Genomic DNA, 17920 nt, shown 5'->3' with positions numbered 1-17920 from the left:
GTTTGCTGCCATTACTTTGAAAGGTGTAATAAATGTGTGCAACTTTCACTTTGAAAATATTTAAGAAATGTGCACTACTTTTACTTTAAAAATATTTAAGAAATTACACTACTTTTTTTCATAAATATGTAATACATTTTTGCTACCATTACTTTGAAAGGTGTAATAAATGTGTGCAACTTTTACTTTGAAATATGTAATGAATCAGTTTTATTTTTTATTTTTTATTTTTTTACTTTACTTTTATTTCATATTTATTTTATAAATATGTAATAAATGTGCACTACTTTTACTTTATAAATATGTAACAAAGGCTCCAGCACCCCCCGCGACCCGGAAAGGAACAAACGGTAGAAAATGGATGGATGGAGGGTAACACATGTTTGCTGCCATTACTTTGAAAGGTGTAATAAATGTGTGCAACTTTTACTTTGAAAATATTTAAGAAATGTGCACTACTTTTACTTTAAAAATATTTAATAAAAGTGCACTACTTTAAAAATATTTAATAAATGTGCACTACTTTTGTTTCATAAATATGTAATACATTTTTGCTACTATTACTTTGAAAGGTGTAATAAATGTGTGCAACTTTTACTTTGAAATATGTAATAAATGTGTTTTATTTTTACGTTGACATATGTAATAAATGTGCACTACTTTTACTTTATAAATATGTAATAAATGTGCACTACTTTTATTTTATAAATATGTACTAAATGTGCACTACTTTTATTTTATAAATATGTAATAAATGTGCACTACTTTTATTTTATAAATATGTAACATAGGCTCCAGCACCCCCCGCCACCCGGAAAGGAACAAACGGTAGAAAATGGATGGATGGACGGTAACACATGTTTGCTGCCATTACTTTGAAAGGTGTAATAAATGTGTGCAACTTTTACTTTGAAAATATTTAAGAAATGTGCACTACTTTTACTTTAAAAATATTTAATAAAAGTGCACTACTTTTACTTTAAAAATATTTAATAAATGTGCACTACTTTTGTTTCATAAATATGTAATAAATGTGCACTACTTTTGTTTCATAAATATGTAATACATTTTTGCTACTATTACTTTGAAAGGTGTAATAAATGTGTGCAACTTTTACTTTGAAATATGCAATAAATCTGTGCACTTCTTTGACTTTATGAATGAAGTCAATGAAGTAGCCTGGCCCCGCCCCCCAGCTCACCGCCAGCCAATAGGTGAGGAGTTAGTGAGGAGTAGGGGGTGGTGGGGGTGGGGGGGGGGTGTCTGGGAGGCTATAAGAGCAGCGAGAAAGAGAGCGGGAAGATCACACTTCTTCTTGTCGGGGTCTGCCCACCCAGCACTCACTTGCCGAGACCCTCTGCCTCTCGCACTCGCCTCCCTCTCCTCTCCTCCTCCTCCTCCTCCAACCTTGAGGGAGATCGTCAGTTGAGGCGGAGGCTGGCCCTCTTGATGGAGACTTTTTAGGAGCGAGAAGATGGAAGGAGGAGGCGTGATGAACACCACGGTGATCCCGGGCTACAACAACCGCACTCAACCGTCGGGGACCCTGCTCTCCAAGGAGGACCCGGCGGGCAGGCGGGGCTCCTCGGCGGGATGCTACGAGCAGCTGCTCATCTCCACCGAGGTCTTCCTGATGCTGGGCGTCATCAGCCTGCTGGAGAACATCCTGGTGGTGGTGGCCATCGTGAAGAACAAGAACCTGCACTCGCCCATGTACTTCTTCATCTGCAGCCTGGCGGTGGCCGACATGCTGGTGAGCGCCTCCAACGCCTCGGAGACCGTCGTCATCGCGCTCATCAACGACGGCAGCCTGAGCATCCCCGTCACGCTCATCAAGAGCCTGGACAACGTCTTCGACTCCATGATCTGCAGCTCGCTGCTGGCGTCCATCTGCAGCCTGCTGGCCATCGCCATCGACCGCTACATCACCATCTTCTACGCGCTGCGCTACCACAACATCGTCACCTTCAGGCGGGCCACGCTGGTCATCAGCAGCATCTGGGTGTGCTGCATCATATCGGGCGTGCTCTTCATCGTCTACTCGGAGAGCACCACCGTGCTCATCTGCCTCATCAGCATGTTCTTCACCATGCTGGTGCTCATGGCCTCGCTCTACGTGCACATGTTCCTGCTGGCGCGCCTGCACATGAAGCGCATCGCCGCGCTGCCGGGCAACGGGCCCGTGCAGCAGCGGGCCAACATGAAGGGCGCCATCACGCTCACCATCCTGCTGGGCGTCTTCGTGGTGTGCTGGGCGCCCTTCTTCCTGCACCTCATCCTCATGATCAGCTGCCCCCGCAACCCCTACTGCACCTGCTTCATGTCGCACTTCAACATGTACCTCATCCTCATCATGTGCAACTCCGTCATCGACCCCATCATCTACGCCTTCCGCAGCCAGGAGATGAGGATGACCTTCAAGGAGATCTTCTGCTGCTCGTACGCCCTCCTGTGCGTGTGAACTTTGACCTCCCGGGGCCCTGCTTAATCTGAAACGCGACGTCGCGGTCATGCAACGCCTTTAAAAAAAAAAAAATGCAACCCAAAGTACTGGGACACCTGCAGGAAGTGGAATTCTAAGCCCGCCTTCGTGGACACGGCGACAAGAAGAAGCCTCATTCTCGCACACCAGCGACCCATTACTTATGCCCACATGGGACGGACTGACCGGGGCGTTCAAAGTGCGGCTCCGTACTATCGCCACAAAAGGACAATTGGATACAAGAAGCTAGGAAATAAAGTGAAAAAGGAGCAAAAACGGAAAGTCGCATATAACGCTAATTATCATGAAATTAATAATAATAAAACGCTTTGTTGCGCTTGAATGTATAACTTCTTAGCACGTCCTCTGCAGAGGACGTTTTTGTTTCGCACAACAGAGATAAGTCCCTTAAAAAAAAAAAAAAAAATGTATAGGGGTGCACAAAAAATGGATTCACATCCAAATCGCGATTGTCATTCATCCCGATTATATATCATACATACATACAGATTTATATACATATACACTACCGTTCAAAAGTTTGGGGTCACATTAAAATGTCCTTATTTTTCAATGAAGATAACTTTAAACTAGTCTTAACTTTAAAGAAGTACACTCTATACATCGCTAATGTGGTAAATGACTATTCTAGCTGCAAATGTCTGGTTTTTGGTGCAATATCTACATAGGTGTATAGAGGCCCATTTCCAGCAACTATCACTCCAGTGTTCTAATGGTACAATGTGTTTGCTCATTGGCGCAGAAGGCTAATTGATGATTAGAAAACCCTTGTGCAATCATGTTCACACATCTGAAAACAGTTTAGCTCGTTACAGAAGCTAAAAAACTGACCTTCCTTTGAGTAGATTGAGTTTCTGGAGCATCACATTTGTGGGGTCAATTAAACGCTCAAAATGGCCAGAAAAAGAGAACTTTCATCTGAAACGCGACAGTCTATTCTTGTTCTTAGAAATGAAGGCTGTTCCACAAAATTGTCTGGGTGACCCCAAACTTTTGAACGGTAGTGTATATAGATAGATAAATAGATAGATAGTACTTTATTGATTCCTTCAGGAGAGTTCCCTCAGGAAAATGTAAATTCCAGCAGCAGTGTACAGAATTGAGATAAATGGAAATAAAATAGAAAATATAACATATATATATATATATATATATATATATATATATATATATATATATATATATATATATATATATATATATATATATATATATATATTAGTATATGCCGCATTACTTCCTGTGTATGTCATACAGGTATGTTTCCGTTGCTCCCAAAACTTTGTTCTATTTTTCTGTACTGTTTTAATATATTGTTTATTTTCCTATTGTATAAAATATTTGACGGTGGTGTATTCATTTTCAGTGTATTTGTAATTGTGATGTACAGGTTTTGTGACATTTGTGAATGTTTTATATAGCATTTCTGGTCATTTAAACTCAATTGCTGTTAAGACATGCGGTGAGGAGACTGGTGTGCTGCAGAGTCGTGTGTTAATGCTGCTGCATTACTTCCTGTGTATTTCATACAGAAATAAATACGCCACCTGTTTCGGCCAAAGGCAACCACCGAGTCCCCTTGTCTTCCAAGCAACACCAGCAATACACAACGCAGACTTAATCCGGCTACATATACATATACATATATATATATATATATATATATATATATATATATATATATATATATATATATATATATATATATATATATATATATATACATATATATATATATATATATATACATATATATATATATATATATATATATATATATATATATATATATATATATATATATATATATATATATATATATATATATATATATATATATATATATATTAAGGATGTCCGATAATATCGGACTGCCGATATTATCGGCCGATAAATGCTTTAAAATGTAACATCGGAAATTATCGGTATCGGTTTAAAAATTATCGGTATCTGTTTCAAAAAGTAAAACTCATGACTTTTTCAAACGCCGCTGTGGACACGGACGTAGGGAGAAGTACAGAGCGCCAATAAACCTTAAAGGCACTGCCTTTGCGTGCCGGCCCAGTCACGTAATATATACAGCTTTTCACACACACAATTGAATGCAAGGCATACTTGGTCAACAGACATACAGGTCACACTGAGGGTTGTGTTTAAACAACTTTAACACTGTTCCAAATATGCGCCACACTGTGAACCCACACCAAACAAGAATGACAAACACATTTTGGGAGAACATCCGCACCGTAACACAACAGAACAAATACCCAGAACCCCTTGCAGCACTAACTCTTCCGGGACACTACTTCAATAATAAATATGTCAGTGCCATGTTAGCATTTTTTTTCAATAACCTGAGTTGATTTATTTTGGAAAACCTTGTTACATTGTTTAATGCATCCAGCGGAGCATCACAACAAAATTAGGCATAATAATGTGTTAATTCCACGACTGTATATATCGGTATCGGTTGATATCGGAATCGGTAATTAAGAGTTGGACAATATCGGATATCGTCAAAAAAGCCATTATCGGACACCCCTAATATATATATATATATATATATACATATATATATATATATATATATATATATATATATATATACATATATATATATATATATATATATATATATATATATATATATATATATATATATATATATATATATATATATATATATATATATATATATATATATATATGTATATATATATACTGTACATATACACACACACATACACATATATACTGTATATATATATATATATATATATATATATATATATATACAATATATATATATATATATATATATATATATATATATATATATATATATATATATATATATATATATATATATATATATATATATATATATATATACACACATATATACTAAAAAATATTAAAACCAAATAATATATTGCAAGAATCGGTTTGAATGGAGAATTGATTCTGAATCGAATCGTCACCCCAGGATTCGGATCAAATCGTTAGGTGCCCACCCCTATTATTTAATTGTCCAAAAACAAAATGTCTACTATAGAGGACGCTGGTTTCCCACACTAGATTGATACAAGCCTTTTTACAAGAGTTAAAAATTCAAAACCGCTCTTTGATGGGTCAGTATGAGGCCCTGTGGACCAGGTTGGAACATCCCTGGTAACGACGGCGCTTGTTCCTCGCTGACATGATGTCCCAGGAAGAGAAATGGGATGTACCAGGAGTAAATCCGGTTTTTACTCACTTCAAGCGTGAGTGAAGAATGAGTAAAGAATGCATATTTTAAAACTTGGTTCATATATAAGGCGCACCGCATTATAAGGCGCACCGCATTATAAGGCGCACCTTCAATGAATGGCATATTTTAAAACTTGGTTCATATATAAGGCGCACCGCATTATAAGGCGCACCGGATTATAAGGCGCACCTTCAATGAATGGCATATTTTAAAACTTTGTTCATATATAAGGCGCACCGCATTATAAGGCGCATAGAATAGACGCTACAGTAGAGGCTGGGGTTACGTTATGCATCCATTAGATGGAGCTGCGCTAAAGGGAATGTCAACAAAACAGTCAGATAGGTCAGTCAAACTTTATTAATAGATTACAAACCAGCGTTCTGACAACTCTGTTCACTCCCAAAATGAATAAACAGCTGTTTTATTATTTCCTCCGTTTTGTTTATCTTTTGACAACAGCAAGGTATAACATGCAGTGCAACATTTATATCACATAGTGGAGGGGAACTTTTCCCTGATTCAATAAACACGTAAAAAACAGTCTGATACTGTTACGGTAAATCAAACGTTAGTGCAATCACAATATAGTAACACTCCAAATAGTGCAGAGCAATAACAATATATCAATAACTCAACGTTGCTCAAACGTTAATGTCACACAACACAACACACAAAGTAAACATGTAAAGCTCACTTTATGAAGTTATTCCTCATCCGCGAATCCCTCAAATTCTTCTTCTTCAGGGTCCGAATTAAACAGTTGGGCGAATACGGCATCCAACATGCCCGGCTCCGTCTCGTGGAAGTCGTCATTAATGGAGTCAGTGTGGCTGCTGCTCTATTCCCGTGTTCTACTGCGTGACTGATCGTCTTAAGTTGAAACTCTGCGTCGTAAGCGTGTCTCTTAATAGGAGCCATTTTGGGGTCTTTACATACAAACCCCGTTTCCATATGAGTTGGGAAATTGTGTTAGATGTAAATATAAACGGAATACAATGATTTGCAAATCCTTTTCAACCCATATTCAATTGAATGCACTACAAAGACAAGATATTTGATGTTCAAACTCATAAACTTTATTTTTTTTTTGCAAATAATAATTAACTTAGAATTTCATGGCTGCAACACGTGCCAAAGTAGTTGGGAAAGGGCATGTTCACCACTGTGTTACATGGCCTTTCCTTTTAACAACACTCAGTAAACGCTTGGGAACTGAGGAGACACATTTTTGAAGCTTCTCAGGTGGAATTCTTTCCCATTCTTGCTTGATGTACAGCTTAAGTTGTTCAACAGTCCGGGGGTCTCCGTTGTGGTATTTGACACTTCATAATGCACTACAGATTCAATGGGAGACAGGTCTGGACTACAGGCAGGCCAGTCTAGTACCCGCACTCTTTTACTATGAAGCCACGTTGATGTAACACGTGGCTTGGCATTGTCTTGCTGAAATAAGCAGGGGCGTCCATGGTAACGTTGCTTGGATGGCAACATGTGTTGCTCCAAAACCTGTATGTACCTTTCAGCATTAATGGTGCCTTCACAGATGTGTAAGTTACCCATGTCTTGGGCACTAATACACCCCCATACCATCACACATGCTGGCTTTTCAACTTTGCGCCTATAACAATCCGGATGGTTCTTTTCCTCTTTGGTCCGCAGGACACGACGTCCACAGTTTCCAAAAACAATTTGAAATGTGGACTCGTCAGACCACAGAACACTTTTCCACTTTGTATCAGTCCATTTTAGATGAGCTCAGGCCCAGCGAAGCCGACGGCGTTTCTGGGTGTTGTTGATAAACGGTTTTCGCCTTGCATAGGAGAGTTTTAACTTGCACTTACAGATGTAGCGACCAACTGTAGTTACTGAAAGTGGTTTTCTGAAGTGTTCCTGAGCCCATGTGGTGATATCCTTTACACACTGATGTGGCTTGTTGATGCAGTACAGCCTGAGGGATCGAAGGTCACGGGCTTAGCTGCTTACATGCAGTGATTTCTTCAGATTCTCTGAACCCTTTGATGATATTACGGACCGTAGATGGTGAAATCCCTAAATTCCTTGCAATAGCTGCTTGAGAAAGGTTTTTTTTAAACTGTTCAACAATTTGCTCATGCATTTGTTGACAAAGTGGTGACCCTCGCCCCATCCTTGTTTGTGAATGACTGAGCATTTCATGGAATCTACTTTGATACCCGATCATGGCACCCACCTGTTCCCAATTTGCCTGTACACCTGTGGGATGTTCCAAATAAGTGTTTGATGAGCATTCCTCAACTTTATCAGTATTTATTGCCACCTTTCCCAACTTCTTTGTCACGTGTTGCTGGCATCAAATTCTAAAGTTAATGATTATTTGCAAAAAAAAAAAAGTTTATCAGTTTGAAAATCAAATATCTTGTCTTTGTAGTGCACTCAACTGAATATGGGTTGAAAATGATTTGCAAATCATTGTATTCCGTTTATATTTACATCTAACACAATTTCCCAACTCATATGGAAACGGGGTTTGTACACAAACAAATGGAAATGAAACGGCACGACTCGCACAGTCATATATCCCAGCATGCACCACACGCTTTTTCTTCTTCTACGGGGGAAAATGAAGTCGGCGGCTGCTTACCGTAGTTGCGATTGATTAAAACTTTTACCTGTTGGAGGCTCAATATTGGTCCATATATAAGGCGCACCGGATTATAAGGCGCACTGTCAGCTTTTGACAAAATTGGAGGTTTTTAGGTGCGCCTTATAGTGCGGAAAATACGGTATGCTTTATTTGTCGTTATTTATATTTTCTGAATAAATTATGTGATAATGTTCATCAATCAACTCATTGGTGTTAATTTTCAATCTATCAAGATAAAGAAATATCAAAATCTAATTACAGGATGTTATTTATGTAGTTTGATCATTTTCCTCAACTGATGTACTAGCATCTGTTATGATCCGCTGCCCGGATAATAGTTTGTTTACGTTTTCAAGTCACGTGTGTTTTCAGCACCTTGAGTTTGTTTGTTTCAGTTGCCATGACGGCAGATTGCACACACCTGCCTCTGGTTAGTGTTCGGGACGCGCACCCGTTGCCCGGGCGCTAATCAGAGGGCTATTTAGTCTTTGCCCTGGCCTCACTCGGTCTGGCTTCCTAATTTGCTTGATGCAACAGTTGACGACTATTTCTATTCCTGCTAGTTTACACGCTAGGCTATTTTTCTTGCTAGCTCCCACGCTAGCCCCTTTGTTTTTGTCTTAAGTGCTATGAGCACGTTTTTGTTTGTTCCCTTATGATTTAATTCTAAATAAATCATTTTCCTACCTGCACGCTGTGTCCGAAGCCGTCTGCATTCCTGGGAGAACAACCACGCATCACGATGCGACCAGGTCGTCACAGCATCATCTACAAAAATACAAAGAATTGCTATTGTTACATCCAGTGGACACATTTAGAACAGCTGTTTCTTTCATTCAACAATTTCAAATACATTTTTATTAGGGGTGTGGGAAAAAATCGATTCAAATTCGAATCGCGATTCTCACGTTGTGCGATTCAAAATCGATTCTCATTTTTAAAAAATCTATTTTTTTAAAAACATTTTTTATTTTTTTTATTAATCAACCGAACAAAACATTATACAGCAATACCATAACAATGCAATCCAATTCCAAAACCAAACCAGACCCAGCAACACTCAGAACTGCAATAAACAGAGCAATTGAGAGGAGACACAAACACGACACAGAACAAACCAAAAGTAGTGAAATAAAAATTAATATTATCAACAACAGTATCAATATTAGTTACAATTTCAACATAGCAGTGATTAAAAATCCCTCATTGACATTATCATTAGACATTTATAAAAAAAAAAAAAAAAAGAACAATAGTGTCACAGTGGCTTACACTTGCATCGCATCTCATAAGCTTGACAACACACTGTGTCCAATATTTTCACAAAGATAAAATAAGTCATATTTTTGGTTCATTTAATAGTTAAAACAAATTTACATTATTGCAATCAGTTGATAAAACATTGTCCTTTACAATTATAAAAGCTTTTTACAAAGATCTACTACTCTGCTTGCATGTCAGCAGACTGGGGTAGATCCTGCTGAAATCTATGTATTGAATGAATAGAGAATCCTTTTGAATTGAAAAAAAATCGATTTTGAATCGAATCGTGACCTCAAGAATCGATATTGAATCGAATCGTGGGACACCCAAAGATTCACAGCCCTAATTTTTATACTTGGCAAACTCATCCAGCGAGCCGGATAAAAACTGTTCGCGGGCCGGATCCGTACGTTTGACACCCCTGAATTAGACATACAATAATCTGCCTTCACCATTTTTTCTACACCAATTGCCTTTTTGATTGATTGATTGATTGAGACTTTTATTAGTAGGTTGCACAGTGAAGTACATATTCCGTACAATTGACCACTAAATGGTAACACCCGAATAAATTTTTCAACTTGTTTAAGTCGGGGTCCACTGATTCATGATACAGATATATACTATCATATATATACTATCATCATAATACAGTCATCACACAAGATAATCACATTGAATTATTTACATTATTTACAATCAGGGGTGTGGAGGGGGGTGGGGGGGGGTAGGATATGGACAGCAAGTAGTGGACATAGAGAGAGAGAGAGAGAGAGAGAGAGAGAGAGAGAGAGAGAGAGAGAGAGAGAGAGAGAGAGAGAGAGAGAGATCAGAAGGCATAAGAAAAAGTATCTGCATTTGATTGTTTACATTTGATTATTAGCAATCCGGGGAGGGTGTTAGTTTAGGGTTAGGGTTTAGGTTGTTAACGCAAGATCCTTGACAAACAAAACATTTATCCCGAAGGATTTATTTGTCTCCCGCGGACTGGACTTCCTCTGTGTGACGGAGACTTGACTGAGAACTGGTGAGTTCGCTCCTCTAAATGAACTTTTATCACCGGAGTGCTCGTATTTTAATTCTCCGCGGTCGTCCGGCCGAAAAGGAGGAGGATTAGCAGTCGTTTTTAAAAATGACTTTAAATGCCGTCAGATCCGCCTGCAATCCTCCTTTTCAAGCTTCGAACTATGCATGTTTGAGCTGGGTCTTTCTGATGTCGTCCTGTGTGCTGTAGTTTATCGACCACCCAAGTACCACAAAGACTTCATAAATGACTTTTCTGAATTTCTGGCCGAAATTCTGCCCAAATATGATCGTGTTCTTATTGTTGGTGACTTTAATATTCACATCTGCTGCCCAGACGAACCTCTATCCAGGAGCTTCCTGAATGTCATTGACTCTTTTAATTTTATACAGTCTGTGTCTGGTTCCACACATGAACGTCGGCATACACTAGACCTCGTATTGTCTCATGGTTTTAATGTTGACAATGTCGTTGTTGGTGATGCTGTGTTTTCTGATCACAGTCCTGTTATGTTTAATTTAAGTTTGGACCCTGATGTGAAACCACTTGCCGTGCGTCATGGGCGTGTTATTAGGTCTGACACCGCAGCCACCTTCTCCCCTTTATTCACTGTGTCCATGCAGAGTATATCACACTCTGCAGACACTGAACAATTGATGTGCTCTTTTCTTTCTACATGTTCTGAGGTTCTGGATAGTATAGCGCCCCTCAAAGCTATACGTCCAAAGCCAAAACAGGAGCCTTGGCTCAATGAAACCACACGCACAGCTCGGCGTGAGTGGCGAAGGGCGGAGCGCAAGTGGAAAGGGGATCACTTGGAGGTTTCTTATCAAATTTTAAAAGAAAACTGTCAGAACTATCAAAGTGTGGTTAAAGCTGAGAAAACAAAATATCTGTCAGACTTAATTTTAAATAGTATCATCAAGCCACGTGTTCTTTTTAATACTATTAGTTATGTTCTTAATCCGAATCCAGCCACTTTACTGGAGATGACAAGTGAAACTTGTGAAAAATTTCTCTCCTTTTTTAACGATAAGGTTGCTTTTATTCGGGCAAATCTTTCTCGCTCTCCATTGAGTTTTAATGTGGCCACTCAGTGCTCGGTTGTGTTTAGTCACTTTGAGCCTGTGTCCATGCCTGAGCTTACAGGAATAGTCCACAAACTGAAACCCTCGTCCTGTCCCACAGACCCAGTCCCCCCTCGCTTTTTTAAAGAAATCTGGGACACTATTGACTTGTCTGTTAGGGACATCATCAACAGCAGCTTGATTTCTGGCTGTGTCCCCTCTTTTTGTAAAAGAGCTGTTGTCGAGCCTTTGATTAAAAAAACAGGTCTAGATCCGACATGTTTGTCAAATTATCGGCCCATTTCCAAATTACCTTTTGTGTCAAAAATTCTGGAGAAATGTGTTTTAGCGCAACTGCAGCCTTTTTTAGATGAAAATAGCACTTTAGATCCATTTCAGTCTGGATACAAGGCTTTGCACAGTACTGAATCTGCACTTTTAAAGGTTTTTAATGACTTGCTTTTAATGTCTGATTCTGGTAGCTCTGCCATTTTAGTGCTTTTAGATCTTACAGCTGCCTTTGACACAGTCGACCACACAATTCTTTTAGACCGCCTGAGAGACTGTGTGGGTATCAGGGGGACTGCATTAGAGTGGTTCAGATCCTACCTGTCAGAGAGGTCCTTCTCTGTCAGGCTGGGGGACGCCACCTCTTCTTCTGCTCCGCTTTACTGTGGTGTCCCCCAGGGGTCCATTCTAGGCCCCATCCTGTTTTCCTTGTACATTCTCCCTCTTGGAGAGATTTTTAAGAAACATGGAGTGTCTTATCACTTTTATGCAGATGACTGCCAAATGTATATGCCAATTTCAAAAGGCCACGGCCCCCTGACACCCCTTCTCAACTGTCTATGTGATGTCAAGGCTTGGTTAGCCCAGAATTTTTTAGTAATGAATGAGGGAAAAACGGAAATTTCAGTTTTTGGTCCGGCCCTCACTGACTTGGGACCATTGCAAAATCATGTACGTCCCAAAGTCACCAGCCTTGGCGTCACTATAGACAGCGATTTTAAATTCGACAAACAAGTCAATGGCGTTTTAAAATCGTGTTTTTATCATCTTCCTCTTTTAGCAAAGGTAAAACCATTTTTATCTTTTAACCTTTTTGAACAAGTCGTGCATGCTTTTATTTCAAGTCGCCTGGACTACTGCAATGCACTTTATGCTGGAATTAGCCAAAGAGCTCTCTCCCGGTTGCAGTTAGTCCAGAACGCGGCAGCACGACTTTTAACAGGGGCCAGGAAACATGAGCATATAACCCCAATTCTTCTGAGTTTGCACTGGCTCCCTGTTCATTTTAGAATTGATTTTAAATCCTTGCTGTTTGTTTTTAAAGCTTTACATGGACTGGCACCTCAGTATATCTCGGACCTCATCCAAATTTACACACCTGCGCGCGCTCTGAGGTCCGAGAGCCAGCTCCAGCTCGTGGTGCCCAGGACGAGACTTAAAACCAGGGGAGACAGGGCCTTCTCTGTGGTCGGCCCTAAACTCTGGAACACTCTGCCCCTCCATGTTCAAACTGCTCCCACAGTGGAGTGTTTTAAGTCTCGTCTTAAGACCCACTTTTATTCTTTGGCTTTTAACACTACGTGAGTTGTGTGGTCTTCTGTCCTCCGTTGTCCTGTGTGGTTAGGGTTAGAGTTATAAATTTTGATGTCTATTTTACTGTTTTAATTGGTTTTACCCTTTAAAATCGTTTTTAATCATATTTATTTTTTATATTGTCTCTGTATTGGTTTTCTATTCATTTATTCTTTGTTTTTATTCAGTCATTGGTGTAGCATAATATTGTTTTTAATATTATTTTTAATATCGTTTTTAATATTGTTTTTAATATTGTTTTTAACATGGCTGTGCAGCACTTTGGAAACATTCTTGTTGTGTAAATGTGCTATATAAATAAAGTGGATTGGATTGGATTGGATTGTAGCTGCCTGGAGGTGAACTTTTATTGCGGTTTTGAAGGAGGATAGAGATGCCCTTTCTTTTATACCTGTTGGGAGCGTATTCCACATTGATGTGGCATAGAAAGAGAATGAGTTAAGACCTTTGTTAGTTCGGAATCTGGGTTTAACGTTGTTAGTGGGGCTCCCCCTGGTGTTGTGCTTATGGCGGTCATTAACGTTAAGGAAGTAGTTTGACATGTACTTTGGTATCAGGGAGGTGTAGTGGATTTTATAGACCAGGCTCAGTGCAAGTTGTTTAACTCTGTCCTCCACCTTGAGCCAGCCCACTTTGGAGAAGTGGGTAGGAGTGAGGTGGGATCTGGGGTGGAGGTCTAGAAGTAACCTGACTAGCTTGTTCTGAGATGTTTGGAGTTTAGATTTGAGGGTTTTGGAGGTGCTAGGGTACCAGGAGGTGCATGCGTAATCGAAAAAGGGTTGAACGAGAGTTCCCGCCAGAATCCTCATGGTGCTTTTGTTGACCAGAGAGGAGATTCTGTAGAGAAATCTCGTTCGTTGGTTAACCTTTTTGATTACCTTAATGTGTGTACCGCGCTTATAGGGCCTGCGTGCAACCTTTACGAGGGCGCCAACTTTCCCATTTGTTGTAGGGAATAGATCCCGCCCTCTTTTGGCCCTCAGCATGTAATGACGTAACTACACTTGTGCATAACACGCGCCGCATCAGCTTTGTGTGTTGTTCGCTAATGATAACAATTTTCTATCATCACTGCAAATTGTTCCTTGCTTCTCTGAGACTGTGTTTGTGTATGTGCATGCACTGTTTGCTTACTATACGTGTGCAGACACTTTCTGTTCAACCGCTAACAGTAACAAAAGCTAAACCGTGGTGTTATTATATTTTTTGCTTTGAAAAATTAAACTGTGAAGTTGCAAACAGCCCATTTAAGCTAATAGGGAAGCATCTCCCATTGGGTGAATAATGCATGAATGATTATGTTTAACTTATACTTTTAATAACTGGGGTTCTCATGAGTCACTCTCGAAAGGGAATCGGATACTCGAGTCACTCGACACAAAGCACATGCAGGATCTGGCCCACGAGGCTGAAACATGCATACAAATGTAATCCGGGTGACGTTTGCTGCACGTTACGTTACCTGGGTTTTCTAGGCACCGTTTACACTGGACACCAAATCTGATCTTTTTGCCCTCCAGTGACGCAGACCGGATATTATTGGTCGGTTTTTGAATGCATTTTTAAAGTGATTTAGAGGTAGAATTGATTGCTCCCATTAGCTGCATTGCTAGCCACCAACAACAAATCAATTTTTTAGGGGTGTAAGGTTAGACAAACATTTCGGTTCGGTACGTACCTCGGTTTAGAGGTCACGGTTCGGTTAATTTTCGGTACAGTAAGAAAACAACAAAATATACATTTTTGGGTTATTTATTTACCAAATTTGCAAAATCTTCCACCAAAAATATTTTTCTTAGTGGAATATTTGATGTGAAGTAATCGGAACCTTGGATAGGTCAATAATTCATAATAACATTGATTTTGATTCAATATTATGTTTTGAGCAATGACAGTTTGAAAAAAAAAAACAGCTTGGTTTTATTAGTCAACATTGCAACTTTTTCTAAATTACATTTCACCTTTAAGCTTTTTTATTTCACTTTTGTTATGTTTTTGTTTATTTTAATAGTATTTTTTAGAATGTGCCGTGGGCCTTTAAAACATTAGCTGTGGGCCGCAAATGGCCTCCGGGGCACACTTTTGACACCCCTGCTATAGATAATAAAAAATTTAATCTGATATACACTACCGTTCAAAAGTTTGGGGTCACCCAAACAATTTTGTGGAATAGCCTTCATTTCTAAGAACAAGAATAGACTGTCGAGTTTCAGATGAAAGTTCTCTTTTTCTGGCCATTTTGAGCGTTTAATTGACCCCACAAATGTGACGCTCCAGAAACTCAATCTGCTCAAAGGAAGGTCAGTTTTGTAGCTTCTGTAACGAGCTAAACTGTTTTCAGATGTGTGAACATGATTGCAAAAGGGTTTTCTAATCATCAATTAGCCTTCTGAGCCAATGAGCAAACACATTGTACCATTAGAACACTGGAGTGATAGTTGCTGGAAATGGGCCTCTATACACCTATGTAGATATTGCACCAAAAACCAGACATTTGCAGCTAGAATAGTCATTTACCACATTAGCAATGTATGGAGTGTATTTCTTTAAAGTTAAGACTAGTTTAAAGTTATCTTCATTGAAAAGTGCAGTGCTTTTCCTTCAAAAATAAGGACATTTCAATGTGACCCCAAACTTTTGAACAGTAGTGTATATGGCCATGCATGCGCGTTTATCATAACTCTCTCGCTCTCTCTGTCTCTGCCCCTCCCTCACCAATGCTGCCGCGCGCACAATTTGTTTTGTTTTCAACCCCTTCTTAACCCTGAACGTACATTGAAAATACACGCAACCCTAACTCAATATGCCGGACATTTGAGGCATTTAAGAAACCCCGCCCTGACAGCTCCGCAAAAGAGGACATGTCCGGTGAAAAGAGTACGTATGGTCAGTCTATTGTAGCCCGTTAGCTGCTAGCATGCCGTGTGTTGTGCCTCGGTGTGCATTGTTTACGTTATGCTACTTAATATGTCCGTGTGGAAACTCGTTGGGTACACCTCCGAACCGAACCGGAAACCCCGTACCAAAACGGTTCGATACAAATACACGTACTGTTACACCCCTACCATTTTTACATGTTAGATTGCAAATAAAACCAAAATCTTTTGTCTTCTCGCAGTTCCTCTTTAAGAAACCCTGATCTAAACAGTCAGCTGGGGAAAAAAATCAGGTTTGGACAAAATCAGATTTGGTCTACTTTGGCCTGCAGTGTAAACGTAATCCTAGAGGTGAGGAAGTGAACGGGTTAATGGAGACTAATGAGCCTGGTCCATGACTCCTACTTCTCATTTGCTGAACAGGACACACAATGTGAGCGGGGTAGGGATGTATCGAAGGGTCTTGGTTGAAAAGATGCAAGTAGATTGCAGAAAGTCCTAAAACTGGGCAAAGAAATGTGCCAGGCCTCATTAAAAAAGAGGACGAGGGGGAACTTTGTGTTCCCAATCTCCCATCGTCAACGCAAGACCTTGAAGGCAACGCTGGACAGAAATAGCGGCGCCATGGCGAATGCCCGCTGCAATCGAAGCTAAACACGATCCAACCTAACTTTATCGTGCAGAATTGCATGAACCCCCAGGAGGGGAACAGAAGTGTACAATCCTGACAAAGAATCATGAGACATGGCCGACACAAACAGAAAGATTGTTGCTCTCGTTTAACAAAATGTTTGTACTTTGGCTGGCGGTCCACACAAAAACGTACGTGGCACGCACACAAAGATACCAATCAGCTGTCGGAGTGACACAGACCTGAGTCATGCTGACTCCGCGAAGAAAAGACTTTAAAAAAATATATAATTTTTTGACAAATTGGGTCGACGCTGTGTGGTGCGAGTTGCTTGGTCGCTATGGTTACAGCATCAGCATCCCTGACCAGCTATTGCTCATGTGTTACAGACGTCACGCGTGACTGGAGGTTCAAGGGAGGACTAGCTGCTGACACACCTTTTTAGACGACCCTTAAAAGTCGGATTTGTTTTCCCATTCTGTGTGAAAGGCACCGACACGGAATGACTCGGCAATTTCTCAGCTTTGAAGGTACAGTCTCTTGTTCATGCGGCTAATTGGTTCCAAAGGCCTGATGAATTTCCGCATAGAAGGATCATGGCGAAGTTGGTAGAGTGGCCGTGCCAGCAATCGGAGGGTTGCTGGTTACTGGGGTTCAATCCCCACCTTCTACCATCCTAGTCACGTCCGTTGTGTCCTTGGGCAAGACACTTCACCCTTGCTCCTGATGGGTGCTGGTTAGCGCCTTGCATGGCAGCTCCCGCCATCAGTATGTGTGTGTGAATGGGTGAATGTGGAAATACTGTCAAAAGAGTACCTTGAAGGTAGAAAAGCGCTATACAAGTATAACCCATTTATCATTATTATTTACTAACAAATCAAATATTTTCATAGATTGCGACCTTCTGATTAAATATTTGAACAAAATTAGAGCCTTTGAGACATGAAATCCCTTACATTTTTTCATCTTGTGAAAAAAATACTACATTTAATAAAACTTCTGTTTCTAATAAAATAAAGTACATTAGTAGTTTAGTGTCACTTGAGAAACAGAATCAAATGTAAACATTGTCACTAGA

General features: G+C 39.8%; 1 protein-coding gene across 1 annotated transcript; it reads left to right on the top strand.

Moving 5' to 3' along the window:
* The first annotated feature begins 1425 nt into the window (after positions 1–1425).
* Positions 1426–3543, top strand: mc4r (melanocortin 4 receptor). Its single transcript, XM_062020900.1, has one exon. The coding sequence runs from the start codon at positions 1475–1477 to the stop codon at positions 2459–2461; it is 987 nt and encodes a 328-aa protein (XP_061876884.1). The 5' UTR covers positions 1426–1474; the 3' UTR covers positions 2462–3543.
* The last annotated feature ends 14377 nt before the right edge of the window (positions 3544–17920 follow it).

Source organism: Entelurus aequoreus, linkage group LG15 (genome assembly GCF_033978785.1).
Source record: "Entelurus aequoreus isolate RoL-2023_Sb linkage group LG15, RoL_Eaeq_v1.1, whole genome shotgun sequence".
Classification (NCBI taxonomy): domain Eukaryota; kingdom Metazoa; phylum Chordata; class Actinopteri; order Syngnathiformes; family Syngnathidae; genus Entelurus; species Entelurus aequoreus.
This window is presented reverse-complemented; position numbering and strand designations above follow the sequence as displayed.

Excerpts from the sequence above, each read along its gene's own strand:
- mc4r (XM_062020900.1), top strand. The coding sequence starts at position 1,475 with ATGGAAGGAGGAGGCGTGATGAACACCACGGTGATCCCGGGCTACAAC.